A 16855-nucleotide genomic window follows, 5' to 3' on the forward strand; every position below is an offset into this window, starting at 1 on the left:
CCGTATAGTAAAAGCTATGGTTTTCCCAGTAGTGATGTATGGAAGTGAAAGCTGGACCATAAAGAAGGCTGATCGCCGAAGAATTGATGCCTTTGAATTCTGGTGCTGGAGGAGACTCTTGAGAGTCCCGTGGACTGCAAGAAGATCAGACCTCTCCATTCTGAAGGAAATCAGCCCTGAGTGCTCACTGGAAGGACAGATCGTGAAGCTGAGGCTCCAATACTTTGGCCACCTCATGAGAAGAGAAGACTCCCTGGAAAAGACCCTGATGTTGGGAAAGATGGAGGGCACAAGGAGAAGGGGATTGCAGAGGATGAGATGGTTGGACAGTGTTTTCAAAGCTACTAACATGAGTTTGACCAAACTGCGGGAGGCAGTGGAAGACAGGGGTGCCTGGCGTGTTCTGGTCCATGGGGTCACGAAGAGTCGGACACGACTAAATGACTAAACAACAACTCTATGATTCTATGTGCGGATAAGCCCACAGGATGTTTGTGTTACTGTGTTCTGTGAAGTGGGACTATTGTCCTTTGTTCTTTCTCTTTGCTATCTGATGCTAGAGAGAGAGGGAGCCATAAAATAAAGTAGATTAGCCAAAATGCTGAGTTGCTGAGGTCTGTCACGCGAACTGCGCAGACTCTGCGGATCCCTAAGTGTGCCAGTGTCTGTTGGCATCAGTCGCTGTGATGTTCGGGCAGAAGAAAGCTTTTGAAGCTCCGAACGAAAGACCAGGAGGGAGAGAACGTGCCAGTTGGGCATGTGTCTCTGCCAGGGTCCTACTCGAGTGTAGGACAAGCTCCTGACATAGTATAGGTGGTTCTCAAAGGGGGTGGGGTATACTCCACTGGTGTGGCCGGAGTGGATGGCAAGCGTGACTCGAGGACAAAGACACATTTAAACATTTCATATAGTATAGTATAGCATCAGTGCTGGATTTATGTATAAACTAAACAAGCTATAGCTTAGGGCCTCACTTTCTTGGGGGGCCCTCAAAAAAATGAGGTAAAAAAAAACCTGGATGTATATTTCCAAAATATAAGATAAAAAACAAATAAAATAAAACCTACATGCAGCAACATTTGTGTTGTGTAGGCTCCTATGGTGTTAATTGTATTTCAGTTCAACAATTACTTTGATAAAATACATATTTTGTTGTGTGCAAATGGCTTGAGATACCTATTAGGTCCATAAATGACCATATACCATATATTCAACACAAAAAACAGTGACAATTTGTTGTTGACAAAGAACAGCTGGACATATAAAGGGTCCCATTACCTTCAGTGGCTTAGGGCCTCATCAAACCTAAATCCGGTCCTGTATAGCATATTAACTGAAATATTTTCGTTTGTTTGTTTGCAGAATATGGATACAGATCTTTTCAAAATGAGAGCAAGAGCATCAACAAGGACAATCCTGGCTGCGCTCTTTTGGTTTTCTGATGTATTTCTTAGCAATAAAATAAAATTGGCGTGCGGCGCGATCAAATTCTTCTTTTTTTAAAAGCCACTACAGTAGTAGAAAAGCAGTTCTGGATTATGATGCATGAAGTGCTTAAAAAGATATTTAGGAGGTCAATCTTTAAAAAACCACAGGCATTTTTTGCTGGGTTTGGTATTGAGTGACATCCCTAAAGATAAAAGGAATATATTCCATTACGCAACCGCGGCAGCCAGAATTGTAGTGGCAAAAAACTGGAAAATTGATAAAATTCCAGAATTATTAGAATGGAGAACCAAATTTCTTGACTTTGCAGAGACGGCAAAATCAACAGCATCAATTAGAGGCTACTCTAATAAAAAAATTAATAAAGCGTGAGAATGCGTTAAGGAATACATGAAAAAAGTCGGTGCTGGAGTTTAAAAATTAATATGCAAAAGTTTAAAAGGCGCAAGGAGGTAGGTTAATAATATATCAAGGATGGAATAACAAATGAAGTGAATAACGCAACAATAACAAAAAATAATAGGTAAAGAAGATCGCACACGGGTGGAGGGAAGTATTGGGTTGCGGGGGAGGGAGGTGAAGGGATTAATCGAAATGGTTAAAGATTGGTATAGTATTTTAAGAGATTTAAATTTTTATATAAAAGGGGGGGGGCAGTTTTCGGCTGTCCTTTGGCAGCCAGCAGGGGTCAGCAGCGTGCAAAACCGTCTCTCCTCCTCCTGCTCCGCCCCGGGCCCGGACAGGGAGGGAGGTTGCAATGGCTGCAGCTGCTTTTGCGAGAGGCGCCGAGCTCTGCACCGCGCAGCTCCCGCGGCCGCTGCTCCGCACCCAGCGCGCCTTTGCAAGCGGCGGCGGCGCGCCCGGGCGGAGGCAGCATTGCCAGCAAGTTCCCGCGGAGCCGAGGCCGACCCGCACGTGGCAGCAGGATGGGATCAGGTGGGCCGACAAAAGAGGAATGGGCTTGTTTATTTGTATTTCTGTTCCGCTATCCCCTCCAAAAAGCTCCAGGAGATTGGCATGTACGGTTCTCACCCCGTGCACCGTTCTCCATTTCATCCTCACAACCACCCCGTGATGTTGGTTAGGGATTTGAACCCTGTTCTCCAACGTCCTAGTCCGACGCTCTAACCACTGCACCGCACTGCCTGTGATGCACGAACCGACTCAGAGAATTTGGGTTGGGGAGGTTTGCCTGCTCGCCTCCCCACCAACTGCTCATCTCTTTGCCAGGGTCAAGTTTCTAGTCCCTTCCAAGTCGCTTGAGCTTTTATGTCATCTGCAAAGAGAGAGTGGGTGGCTTTTTTTTTTAACAGGGGAATTGCTTAGGGAGGGGGTGAAGAAGCTGACCCTCCTCTAGGTTTGGGAGGGGGGCAAACTCCTGCCATCCCTGACCATTGGTCATGCTGGCCGAGGCTGGTGAGAGTTGTATTCCAACAACATCTGAAACATGTTCCCCCGCCCCTCATGCTGCGCGAATGACTTTTTTGAGGGTTCTGCTTCATCTCTTTTAAACATGAGCATAGAGAATGGGCAAGATCCTGCAGTGAACAAGGGTTTGTCTGGATGATCTTTGGGGACCTCTCCTGACTTCAAAATTCTGTTGTTCCTGCTGCTAGGCAAATGTGCTCTCTCCTGCAGACGATGCTGATTGTGCCTGAGGCCTTCTGCGTGCAATGGAAATGCTCTGCATATATATGCGTGAGCTGAACTGGGACAAGGGGCAAAGGTGGTGCTTAATGGTGGACTTTGAAAACCCTGTTGCCCAAATAAAACTGGAGCTGAACCAAAAACGTAGGCCTTCTGTGCTGCAGCCTAGGAGGCTTTCGGCTTTACAAAGCTCCCAAGTTTTCAAGCAAGAAATAAATTACTAGAACACTTAAAGTTTGCAGTGTTTGGGTTCCAAGGTGTTTGAGATCCAAGGTACCATTGTACTCATATAATTTTTAAAACACTCTTTGTATCCCTACATTTGAAGACTAGATAGCAAGAATATGGGAACTGACAGAGCAGAATTAACTTAACGTCGTAGGAGTTTATATTGGTGTAATAAGACGATGTCCAACCCTATGAATTACTGGGAATTAAACAGCAATTGGTATACTTAATGTTCTTTTGCTTTGTGGCTGTTGGCAACTCTGCTTGTTCGTTAGGTATTTTTTTATCTGGTGGAGAGAGAAAAACAACTTTCTTCCCAACCATGTGAGCTAAAGGTAAAGGGACCCCTGACCATTAGGTCCAGTCGTGGCCGACTCTGGGGTTGCAGCACTCATCTCGCTTTACCTGCCAAGGGAGCCGGTGTACAGCTCCCGGGTCATGTGGCCAGCATGACAGCCGCTTCTGGCGAACCAGAGCAGCGCACGGAAATGCCGTTTACCTTCCTGCTGGAGCGGTACCTATTTATCTACTTGCACTTTGACGTGCTTTCAAACTGCTAGGTTGGCAGGAGCAGGGACCGAGCAACGGGAGCTCACCCTGTCGCGGGGATTCGAACCGCCGACCTTCTGATTGGCAAGTCCTAGGCTCTGTGGTTTAACCCGCAGCGCCACCCGCGTCCCATCCATGTGAGCTAGTTAACATATATTTATGGGATGCAAATGTGATGTCTCTGGATGCTAAGCTAGAGAGCTACATTTTTGGTCCATGGGTTGCAGAAGGTCACTGTTTCACTTCCTACCATCTCCAGGTTGGACTGGAAATTTCCCTCTGTGAAATCCTGCAACGCAACTTCCAGTCTAGCTGCCGCATCACATTAAACCACAGTTAGAAGCAAACCGTGGTTTAGCGTGAATGCATGCCCACAGTTTCATGATGTAATGTGAATCATATTTTTACCGGAGAGGTTACATGCACATTGATACAACATAATCCTTTGTTACCCACAAATCTTAACACGGTGCAGACAGCTACGTATGAAAGCTTCTCTCATAAAAATTATATTTCACAGGAACATTGTTTTGAACAATCCTCTCAAGAGAAATGCACTTTCGCTCTCCATGATAAGCTCCCTCCGTGAGGATATTCTGCGCGATATTGAAAGCACCAATCTGAGAGTCATTATAATTTCAGGTATTTTGCTCATCAAACCTATGAGGGTAGGTATGGAACTGTGGGTTTATATATTGTAAACCGCTCTGTGAACCTTGGATGGATGGTAGTAGAGAAATTTAATAGATAATAATAGTAATAGTGATGATGATGATAATAATAATAATAATAATAATAATAATAATAATAATAATAATAGGGTGGGAAAATTGATCTTACAAAACCATTCAAAGAATTTGTGCCACCTTGTCATCCTTGAACAGTCTTTTGACTAAGAAGAGACTTGTCTTCACTCCATCTCTGACACCTCCATCTATTCACCCCCAGATTCCACCCTCTCCTACATCTCTTCACTATCAGATCGTATTTAATTTCTTTCGTTTCTTCGGACACCTTTTCTCTCCTTTCTGCTTTTAAAGCACCCTTACAATTTCTTTATTCGGCTACGTTTCCATCTTGCTTTTCCACCAGAAGTTCTTGCGCTACTTCAAGGTGAGGGGGGGTCAGTCTTTGGAGGCCCAGTGGGAACATTTGGGATTTTGAGAAAGTGCCGTGGGCACCAGACTGCAAAATGGCGGCTGCTTGAAGGCGGGGTGTGTGGTGTAACACAATATGGCTGCCACATCTAAAAGAACAAAAGAGGCAGACCTCCACAAAATGAACAGGGCTTTCCTTCTCAGAATGGGAGGGTAGATGTGTGTCTGGTCCTGGCATCTAGTAAACTGTGGGTATGTTTTATCAGGGTGTGTGTGTAAGAGATGTTGAACAAACAGGAAATGGAGGACTGCAGGTTCCCCATCTCTGCAGTAATGTGTGTGTCGGCCTGTCATTCTCTGGGCAGGGATTTGGTCATGTCGAGGGTACAAGATGCACATAAAATTCTCTTGCTTCCTTTCACATGCCTTCCCCCACCCAGGAGAAGGTCCCGTTTTCTCCTCTGGGCATGACTTGAAGGAACTGGCGTTTGAGAAGGGCGAGAAGCACCACAGAGAAGTCTTTGAGACCTGCTCTGAGGTGAGATGGTTCACATCGATGCCGCCACTGCTAAAGAGCTCACCTGCCTGGGGGCAGTTCATCGCCTTCCCATCATGCCACAAAATTTTAATTGGATGGTTTGCTCAAAAAAACAACAACACACACGTTAAAGCATTGCTTGATCTTTCTGAAGGTAGAATCAATGGAATAACATCTGGCTGAGTGTTGGCAAGCGTAAGAAACTGAGCAGCCAGTTACCCTGATGAACAGAAGACTCAGCTGCTAAGACCTGCCCCTTGAATAGAATTGGAGGACTGTTAACTTGGAACAGGATGGTCTGAGCGTAATTTTGAGATGGGTTAGGGGCCATAGATTTGAGAGGTTTTCTGCATTTGACTAGCAATGCATCGGTGTTGTATTATTAAATGCGTTCATCTGCCTTAACGAAAGTCATAAAGGATCTTGTCGTTAGAAGAATATGGGTGACACTTTTCCTCAATAATAATGATAAGAATAAGATTTATATACCACCCTTTATCCAAATATCCCAGGGCAGTGTACAACATTTACAAAATAATTCACATAACAATAATAAAGGCAATAAAACAATCACATCATAATAGTCGCCCCCCCCCCCCCATTTAAAAGGCTATAGATTGTCTATTAATGGCTGAAGGCCTGTCTAAAGTCATGCAATGATGGTTCCTAGGGAGCCTCTCTGGGCAGAGCATTCCACAAATGGGGAGCCACCACAGAAAAGGCCCTTGCTCGTTTTGCCACACTCCAAGCTTCTCTGGGAGTGGGGGCACAGAGGAGGGCCTGAGATGCAGGGTTTGGGTCGGTTCATATGGGGAGAGGTGGTCCTTAAGGTATTTTGGTCCTGAGCCCTGTAAGGCTTTATAGGTCAGCACCAGCACTTAAAAAAACCTGCTTCCTTACAGGTCATGACGTTGCTCCCCAAGCTACCTGTTCCTGTAATCGCCAAAGTCAACGGCTTGGCCACGGCCGCCGGCTGCCAGTTGGTGGCCAGCTGCGATATTGCTGTGGCCAGCGAGAAATCCAGGTTCGCCACACCGGGAGTGAACGTCGGCCTGTTCTGCTCAACGCCTGGAGTGGCCCTGGGGAGATCTCTCCCGAGAAAGGTGGGACTCTTCAAAACAAGGGTTTTGTTGCTGTACTGTGTTCACTTGCTCTACTTGCTGTGAGCAGATAGTCCCCAAACACAGTGGTCATGTTGGTGCCTGAACTACAAGGGCTTCAGAACTGTGGATGTGCCATTATCAGGGCCGGCCAAAGCATTAGGCGGAGTGAGGCCGTTGCCTCAGGCAGCTGATTTAAGGTGTCTTGAGAAAGGCAGCAGTTTTCATTTATTTATCCTGTGCATTTTGACTCCCATGGAGAAGCACTGTAAATGGTATGAGTTACTCGTGCGTAAACTGGTGCCTTTCTCGGCTAATTTGCCTTGTTAAAACTTTCTGACTGCACAGCCCCTTCTCATGGTGGCTGCCTCAGTCACTGGCAGAATCCGTCAGTGGGCCTTTCTTAAATCTTTTCCAACATAAAAGTTGTTTGACACCCAGTCTCCTCCTACTCTCTCTGCGCGGAAGTCTTCTGCGCAGGGTGGGCGTGGGTAGCGGAAGACCCGTGCTCTCCCCGCTGGTGTCCGGTGAAGAGTCCTGGCGCCCTCTCGCCGATTCCCCCATCAGCCCCTCTATATCCCTGGTGTTGCGCTGATTTGCTTCCCCATCTGCGGAGCTGCCTCTCTCCCTGCTGGGCCCTTCTCCAGCATCATTTGAGAGCCTTCCCTCCGCCTCTAGCTCCGATGTCAGTTCCCTGACAGGCACACTTGTGGGACGTTCTGCCTCGTGCACTAAAATAACTTGGTCAGCCTTCGGTTGAGCCAGGTGGGAGGAGACATTTGCTGTTCTGCCTTGGGCAGCAATGTTTTGGGCTCGCCCCACTGATTATTAAATGGTAAAAAATTGCCTGTGGTCTGGCAGTATGTGTACAGCAACTTGGTCTCCATGGGCCAGTCATCCATGTGGGGCTCATTCCTCTTTTTTCATCCCATGGGATTTCCCAACATGCATGTACAACGGCCCCCAACCAGATACTATGATCTTCCTAGTACAGGAATGGGGAATATCTGACCTGAGGTCCAAATGGAGCCCTCCAAACTTCTCTGCCTGGCCCTCATCACTGTCCCCCTCTCCCAGTCACTCTCTTCACTGGCCTTACTTCACACCTTCCCTCAATTTCTTTTGACGGACTAGAAGACGGCTTCCCACACTTGGGTCTCCGGTTGATTTTGGACAGTTGAAACATCTTTTTTCGTCTTCTCCAGTTGAGCCAAAATGGACTTATGTGCATGCATTACGGAAAGTAACATACAAAGGTGCATTACATTAGGGGAAATTGATTTGCAAAAAAAATGTATATATTAGGCAAAACTGCAAACAAACATGCCTATTTGGAGAAATTTGCATTAAAATGCTGGTGAATTTTCATGAGGACTTCAAAATAAAATTGTGAGCTGATGTGGAAATGTGGAGAACTGTGCTTAAAACTGGGACAATGAGAAACTGAGAGAAACCAAAGTAGATAGGTTTCGCCATCCCTATACACCACTCTGTCCTCCAGCAGAAGGACACAGCCAGGGGGGTCAGGGAAAAAACCCTACTACAACTCCCATCATCCCTAGCTAACAGGGCCAGTGGTCAGGGACGATGGGAACTGTAGTCCAAAAAAACAAACAAACAGCTGGCGACCCAAGCTTTTGGAAACTGCGTCCTTGAAGTCTGGTCATGATTCTTGCTTGCCTGGATGAAGACTAGAGAAGGATGCGCTAGCAGAATCTGGCCCGCTGTACATTTTGCATTCGCTGCTCTGCCCGCCTGGCCCTTAATTTCTTTCTTTGCAACAATTCTTTCCAGGTTGTGATGGAGATGCTGTTGACGGGAGAGCCCATGACCGCTCAGGAGGCGCTTCTGCACGGGCTCATCAGCAGGGTGGTCCCAGAGGACAAGCTGGAAGACGAGACCCTGAAAATCGCCCGCAGGATATGCGAGAGCAGCCGGCCTGTCGTAGCTCTGGGCAAAGCCACCTTTTACAAACAGATGGAGCAGGACGTCGGCGCTGCCTACAGAACAGCCTCCCGGGTCATGGTGGAGAACCTGGCCCTGCAGGATGGACAGGAGGGCATCAAGGCCTTCGTCTCCAAACGCAAGCCGGCCTGGTCGCATTCCTGAACCGAAACCGCCCATGGGACGCCCAGCCTCTTTTAAGAGCCAAATCAATTGAGATCATCGTAGCTGGTGCCTTCTCTCTCTGAAAATCCTAGGGACTATCATCTTGTTAAATGCGATCCCTAGATTATGCAACAGGTCCGCCTTTGAAAATGGACGGTCTGTCTGATACACATTGATCTGTTAATCAGTAGAGGTGCAATACCAAACAGGAAAGTGATGCTCGTTGCAATATCGAAACAAAGTGGATTTTAATTCAGGCTTCTTTTGATGCTATGTAGATATAGGGATATAAAGAACTGCCTTGACACTGAGCCAGGCCATTCAGCCAGTACACTCACAGGCAGCCTATTTCTTCTTCTGACTCTCCTCCTTGAGTGTTGTTGTTGTTTTAACTGGAGATGCCAGGGATCGAACCCAAGGCCTTCTTTGCAAAGCATGCCACTAGCCTTAGCCGCTTTCTGAACGGCACGCCAAGTCCCACTCAGCACTGTGGAACCTTTTAAAGAAGTGTTGTCTATATTAGCTAGTTAGATCTGATTCAGATGATGGGGGACCTGTGGCCTTCCAAGACGTTGTCGGACTACAACTCCCATCAGCCCCTGTTGGCATGGCCGATGGGAGTTGTAGTCTGTCAACAGCTCAAGGACCACAGGTGCCCCTTCCCCTGTTTTATGTGTTGGCATCTTTGCTACTAGCCAGCTCCGAGTCTGCAGTCCCTCCTGTCTTCCACCAGGCGAGATGTATTTCTGATAAGATTTTATCACAAGGCACCGCACAGGAAACCCCAGCAATTGCACCTGCACCTGCCTGACTGTAAGCTGGAAGGGGTGCTCTGAATCACCTTTGTAGACTGAGTTGCTTTGCGTTTTGAAAGGAGGAAGTGAGCTACTCCTTGCATGGTCGCCAGAGGGCGGTATCCATTCATGTTGTAATGCACAGTGCCTTTTTCGGTCCTGTATGGTTTTTTTAGCTTCCCTGGTCCGAATCTAGGAAACAATAAAAAGCCAAGTATTTTAGCGTCATCTCCGCATGCACCAAGTTCTTCGATCATTAGCTGTTTCTGATTTCTAAAATGTGTGAGTTGTTCTAAACAGCCCTTTAAAAACAGCTCTGAATGTTGCAACAGAACCAGCTGCGATCAGTGATGCTCAGGGCAATCTAGAGCATGAATGGGGCCTGGGGAGAAGAGGAGCCGTAGGAAACTTCCTTGAACTGAGTCAGGCTGTTAGTCCATCTAGCTCAGTATTGTCTATTCTGCACTGACTGGCGGCACCTCTCCAAGGTTTCATGCAAGGGGTAATAATAATAATATTAATAATAATAATTTATTATTTATACCCCGCCCATCTACCTGAGTTTCCCCAGCCACTCTGGGCGGCTTCCAATCAAGTGTTAAAAACAATACAGCATTAAATATTAAAAACTTCCCTAAACAGGGCTGCCTTCAGATGTCTTTTAAAGATAAGATAGCTGCTTATTTCCTTCATATCTGAAGGGAGGGCGTTCCACAGGGCGGGTGCCACTACCGAGAAGGCCCTCTGTCTGGTTCCCTGTAACCTCACTTCTCGCAATGAGGGAACCGCCAGAAGGCCCTCAGCGCTGGATCTCAGTGTCCGGGCTGGATGATGGGGGGTGGAGAAGCTTCTTCAGGTATACAAGGCCGAGGGCTTTAAAGGTCAGCACCAACGCTTTGAATTGTGCTCGGAAACGTACTGGGAGCCAATGCAGATCTCTCAGGACCAGTGTTATATGGTCCCAGCGGCCACTCCCAGTCACCAGTCTAGCTGCCGCATTCTGGATTAATTGCAGTTTCCAGGTCACCTTCAAAGGTAGCCCCACGTAGAGCACATTGCAGTAGTCCAAGCGGGAGATAACCAGAGCATGCACCACTCTTGAGAGACATAGAATCATAGAATCATAGAGTTGGAAGAGACCACAAGGGCCATCAAGTCCAACCCCCTGCCAAGCAGGAAACACCATCAGAGCACTCCTGACATATGGTTGTCAAGCCTCTGCTTAAAGACCTCCAAAGGAGGAGACTCCACCACACACCTTGGCAGCAAATTCCACTGTCAAACAGCTCTTACTGTCAGGAAGTTCTTCCTAATGTTTAGGTGGAATCTTCTTTCTTCTAGTTTGGATCCATTGCTCCGTGTCCGCTTCTCTGGAGCAGCACAAAACAACCTTTCTCCCTCCTCTATGTGACATCCTTTTATATATTTGAACATGGCTATCATATCACCCCTTAACCTCCTCTTCTCCAGGCTAAGCATGCCCAGCTCCCTTAGCCGTTCCTCATAAGGCATCGTTTCCAGGCCTTTGACCATTTTGGTTGCCCTCCTCTGGACACGTTCCAGTTTGTCAGTGTCCTTCTTGAACTGTGGTGCCCAGAACTGGACACAGTACTCCAGGTGAGGTCTGACCAGAGCAGAATACAGTGGCACTATTACTTCCCTTGATCTAGATGCTATACTCCTATTGATGCAGCCCAGAATTGCATTGGCTTTTTTAGCTGCCGCGTCACACTGTTGGCTCATGTCAAGTTTGTGGTCAACCAAGACTCCTAGATCCTTTTCACATGTACTGCTCTCAAGCCAGGTGTCACCCATCTTGTATTTGTGCCTCTCATTTTTTTTGCCCAAGTGTAATACTTTACATTTCTCCCTGTTAAAATTCATCTTGTTTGTTTTTGCCCAGTTCTCTAATCTGTCAAGGTCGTTTTGAAGTGTGATCCTGTCCTCTGGGGTGTTAGCCACCCCTCCCAGTTTGGTGTCATCTGCAAATTTGATCAGGATGCCCTTGAGTCCATCATCCAAGTCGTTGATAAAGATGTTGAATAAGACCGGGCCCAAGACAGAACCCTGTGGCACCCCGCTAGTCACTCTTCTCCAGGATGAAGTCTGTGGGCAAGTAGGATCTCAGCCTGCGTACCAGATGGAGCTGGTAGACAGCCGCCCTGGACACAGAATTAACCTGCGCCTCCATGGACTGCTGTGAGTCCAGGATGACTCCCAGGCTGTGCACCTGGTCCTTCAGGGGCACAGTTACCCCATTCAGGACCAAGGAGTCAGCTGGGATAGCTCAGTTGGTTAGAGCATGGTTCTGATGATGCCAAGGTTCCAGGTTCAATCCCCATATGGGACAGCCGCATTGCAGGGGGGCTGGACTAGATTAAGGTTACCAGATTTTTTTCAATGAGTCCGGGGACACTTTTCAACTTCAGTCAGAATGGATGGATTTTGTCAGGGGACTGATTTGTAAATCTGGGGACTGTCCCCGGGAAAGGGGGACTTCTGGTAACCTTAGACTAGATGTTCCTCAGGGTCCCTTTCAATTCTGTAATTCTGTGATCCCATGGCATTCACACAGCCTTAAGTGGAGATGCCAGAGATTGAATTTGGGGCTGTTTGCGTGCAAAACCGATGCTGTTCTTCTGAGTTAACGGCCCTTGCGTAGCTCAGGAGCAGATCATATATTTCACTGGCAGATCCCATTTCAGCTGAAAAGTATCTCGGCTGGGCTGGACTGGCAGAGATCCAGAGAAGCCAACTTCTATGTATATTATATTATAGACAGCATCTTAAAAAGCAGAGACATCACCTTGCCTACAAAGGTCCATATAGTTAAAGCTATGGTTTTCCCCAGTAGTGATGTATGGAAGTGAGAGCTGGACCATAAAGAAGGCTGATCGCCGAAGAATTGATGCTTTTGAATTATGGTGCTAGAGGAGACTCTTGAGAGTCCCATGAACTGCAAGAAGATCAAACCTCTCCATTCTGAAGGAAGTCAGCCCTGAGTGCTCACTGGAAGGACAGATCCTGAAGCTGATACTCCAATACTTTGGCCAACTCATGAGAAGAGAAGACTCCCTGGAAAAGACCCTGATGTTGGGAAAGATGGAGGGCACAAGGAGAAGGGGACGACAGAGGACAAGATGGTTGGACAGTGTTCTCAAAGCTACCAGCATGAGTTTGACCAAACTGCGGGAGGCAGTGGAAGACAGGAGTGCCTGGCGTGCTCTGGTCCATGGGGTCACGAAGAGTCGGGCACGACTAGACGACTAAACAACAACATGTATATTAGCTCAGGAGTGAGCCCCATTAAGTTCATTAAGGCCTATGGCAAGGATGCGGAATCTATAGCTCTAAAGAGGTTATCGGGCTCCCAACTCCCATCAGCGTGGACAGCGGTCGGATGATGGGAGTTGTAGTCTAATAGCATATTGTGTAGCACAGGATCCTCAGGGCTACAAACCTTGGCTGCAATCCCCTAAATGCTATTGGGGAGCTCTGCAAGACCTTGTGTCGTAAAAATGTGAAGTCTTTGATGAACCTTGAACTGTTTTTTTCTGAGGCACCCTCATATGTCTCAAGTTCCTCCCATCGGACCCTAACACTTGCTGAAACACGCATTGGGTCAGCTTGCTGGTTGATTAATACCACCAACTGCTTGGTTAAAATCACTTCCTAATGGAGCGGCCTATAAAGGTTCCCTGGAGATCTTTCTGGAGATAGCAAAAACACAGCTGAAAAGCGGAACTGATTTTATCGGTTTCCTTTCCCATTGGATCTGGGAAAAGAACAATGGGGTATTTGTAATTCAGGTTTTGTGCAGAGTCATCCCTAATGCCTCAGGGCAGGTGGAGAAGAATTGCCACAGCTTTTATTTGCAACCATCTGATCAATGCAGATATATAAAACAATGCCAGCTTTAGGTTTTTCTGACTCCAAGCCAGAGCTTCCCCCCCAATGTGTTCCATAAACAAACACTAACAATGTCTTTCTGTTGTGTGTTGAACCTTGGCTACTCAATTCAAGCTTCGCGGGTGGTGTTGGTTGTGTAACAGTTTATTAAACAGGGCTATTTACAAGTCCCTGGCAGGGCTCCTCACACAGGCCTGCAGCAGGGATTCTCCTAGTATAACAAAAAAGAAGGAGAGAGCCTGGAGTGTTTTGCAGTGGGGTAGGACACAGTTTAATTCCTAGCGATTACCATTCAGAATTTTTTTGCCATACTGTGGAAACGTTGAAAGCAATTGTGAACTTAATGGTTTTGGGTGAAGGTAGGTGATAGCCGATGCGGCCGTTGGTTTCAAACATTCAGTTGCAAGGTGAAATTCAACATAGCACCAAGGACATTGCTTTGTCAGTGCAGGCATTCATGTTTCCCTGATGGAAATACAGTGGTACCTCGGGTTAAGTACTTAATTTGTTCCGGAGGTCCGTTCTTAACCTGAAACTGTTCTTAACCTGAAGCACCACTTTGGCTAATGGGGCCTGCTGCTGCCGCCGCGCCGCCGGAGCACGATTTCTGTTCTCATCCTGAAGCAAAGTTCTTAACCCGAGGTGGTAATTCTGGGTTAGCGGAGTCTGTAACCTGAAGCGTATGTAACCTGAGGTACCACTGTAGCTCCCCTTTGAGATTGGGGGGAGGCGCAGGAGGGGAGAAGTCCGATTGCGCTAGTTTAAAGTCCTTTGAAATAAAAAATAAACACGTTTTTAAAAAGCGAAGTGATCATCCTGTGATATTATGGCATGGGTAGGCAGCCTAAGGCCCGGGGGCCGAATGCAGCCCAATCGCCTTCTCAATCCAGTCCGTGGGTGGTCCAGGAATTGAGCATGCTCAGTAATGCCAACACGGACTGGCAGCAGCTGGCAAGCAGGGAGATTTTGCATGGTACCTTCTACATGCAAAGCAGATACTGTGCTCCTGAGTTACGGCTCTTCTGTAATACAACATGGCTTTTTCACAAGCAAAATGAGCTTAAAGGTAAAGCTGACCATTAGGTCCAGTTGTGACCGACTCTGGGGTTGCGGCGCTCATCTCGCTTTATTGGCCGAGGGAGCCGGCCTACAGCTTCCGGGTCATGTGGCCAGCATGACTAAGCCGCTTCTGGCAAACCAGAGCAGCGCACGGAAATGCCGTTTACCTTCCCGCCGGAGCGGTACCTATTTATCTACTTGCACTTTGATGTGCTTTCGAACTGCTAGGTTGGCAGGAGCTGGGACCGAGCAACGGGAGCTCACCCTGTCGCGGAGATTCGAACCGCTGACCTTCTGATCATCAAGTCCTAGGCTCTGTGGTTTAACCCACAGTGCCACCTGCGTCCCGTAAATGAGCTTGGCCAACTCTTAATGTAGGGACACAGGCAGACACCTCCTATTGAGTCAGACCATTAGCCCTGCTGGCTCAGTCTTGTCTACACTGGCTGGTAGTGGTTCTCCAAGATTCCAGACTGGGGATGTTCCCAGCCCTGCCTAGGGATGCCAAAAGCTGAACTTGGGATCTTTTGCATGCAAAGCAGTGCTACTGAAGCGAGGCCCCCCATCATTTTGGTTGCTCTGTTCCACATTCCTCCTAGTAGTGTGTTTTGCTTGCTTGTTCCTTTTATATGGGAAAAGAATGAAGCTGAGCCTTTTGTTGCAGCCCGAAAAGTGACAAGCACATTAAGGGGAAATACTTGTTAAAAATTCATATTTTATTCACTTATGAAAAATACATGTGTGTTAGTATGTTATTTTAAAAGTGCTTTAAAACTGTTTGCTGGGAACCAAGAATGTTGCAGAGACTAGTTTTGGTAATCGTTGTGCTCTCCTGCATCCAAGTTCTAAAGGACTCTGCAATGCCAAGTGTTTAAAGAATCAAACCTTTGGAAAACAAAGGTGTGGTCAATAGCGCTTCGGGCTTAGCAAAGTTGTTATCGCTGTGGTGTTTGCTGTGGAAATAGAAACTGATAGCTGGAGCTCAAAAAAGAAAGAAAGAAAGAATACTCAAACGTTTTCTTCCAGAGAATCACACACTTGACACATGGACTTGTGATGGGTCGGTTTTTCCATGCCGTATTTGAAAATTTCAGTCTGATATTTTCCAATAGCCCACCTCCTTTTCCAGCTAACAATATGATCCACACACAAAAAGTCAGTAGTGTAATTGTTCTCTGCAGCTACTCCATTATTATTAAATTTACTTCCTGTGGAGGTTCACCAGAGGCTTAACTTGAGCACATTTATGATTGTAAGACTTCCCCAGGAAAGCAAATGTTGACTGGGGTCCTTCAAATATGAACGAGGGGTGATCTGACTAGCACCCCAATCTAGTAATCGTCTTCCATGAGTGCGAAGGAAATTGGCCTGTCTTTTATAGGTGTCACACACAAAAACCAAGTGCTGGTTTTCTCTTCCACAAACTGATATCAAATGCCAACAGTGCCCTTCAGCTCTCTTTGTTGGACAAACAGGCCAACTCCCAAGAGACTGCGATCTACTCACAGAGTTAAAAACTGGCAGTGATCTACCCCCTTTTGGGGGGCTCAAGTCAAAGTTTTTGAGCTTTTTTAGGGAGGAGGAAAGCCTAGTTTTTTGGGGGTGCAAGGCAAAGTTGTTGAGCTTCTTTGGGGGGAGCCAGTGATCTATCACAGACATTAGTGATCTACCAGTAGATCACGATCTACCTGTTGGACGTGCTTGACCTATGCCAAAGGATAGGTAAAGGGTAAAGGGACCCTTGACCATTAGGTCCAGTCGTAACCGACTCTGGGGTTGCGGCGCTCATCTCGCTTTATTGGCCGAGGGAGCCGACGTACAGCTTCTGGGTCATGTGGCCAGCATGACTAAGCCGCTTCTGGCGAACCAGAGCAGTGCACAGAAACGCCGTTTACCTTCCCGCCGGAGCGGTCCCTATTTATCTACTTGCACTTTGACGTGCTTTCAAACTGCTAGGTTGGCAGGAGCAGGGACCGAGCAACGGGAGCTCACCCCGTCACGGGGATTCAAACCACCAACCTTCTGATCGGCAAGTCCTAGGCTCTGTGGTTTAACCCACAGCGTTACCTGCATCCCTACACCAAAGGATAAATGGACATAAATCTGACACCAGGAATCACAAGACAGAGAAGCCAGTAGGAGAACACTTCAATCTCCCAGGACATTCAGTACAAGATCTCAAAGCAGCTGTCTTATTAATAAAAGAATTTCAGAAACAGACTTGAAAGAGAAGTTGCTGAATTACAACTTACCGGTATTACTAAACTGAAAACTATGGAGAGACCTGGTCTGAATAGAGATATTGGATTCTTGTCTCATTACATATGCTAATGTGTATGGTCATCTGCATACTATCCTTTGCTTTTTCCTGTAGGACTA

The 16855-nt window shown here is 47.0% G+C and overlaps 2 protein-coding genes across 2 annotated transcripts in view; both read left to right on the forward strand.

The window, feature by feature from the left end:
• The window catches only part of DNAI7 (dynein axonemal intermediate chain 7), a 278992-nt gene that overhangs the window by 46447 nt on the left and 215690 nt on the right, over positions 1–16855 (forward strand). The gene's annotated exons all lie outside the window — the stretch shown is intronic.
• Positions 2189–9025, forward strand: ECHDC3 (enoyl-CoA hydratase domain containing 3). Its single transcript, XM_081210481.1, has 5 exons — positions 2189–2382; positions 4391–4512; positions 5408–5505; positions 6408–6608; positions 8400–9025. The coding sequence occupies exons 1-5, from the start codon at positions 2204–2206 to the stop codon at positions 8712–8714; spliced, it is 915 nt and encodes a 304-aa protein (XP_081066607.1). The 5' UTR covers positions 2189–2203; the 3' UTR covers positions 8715–9025.

The sequence above is a fragment of the Podarcis bocagei genome, assembly GCF_964188305.1.
Source record: "Podarcis bocagei genome assembly, chromosome: 10".
Taxonomy (NCBI): domain Eukaryota; kingdom Metazoa; phylum Chordata; class Lepidosauria; order Squamata; family Lacertidae; genus Podarcis; species Podarcis bocagei.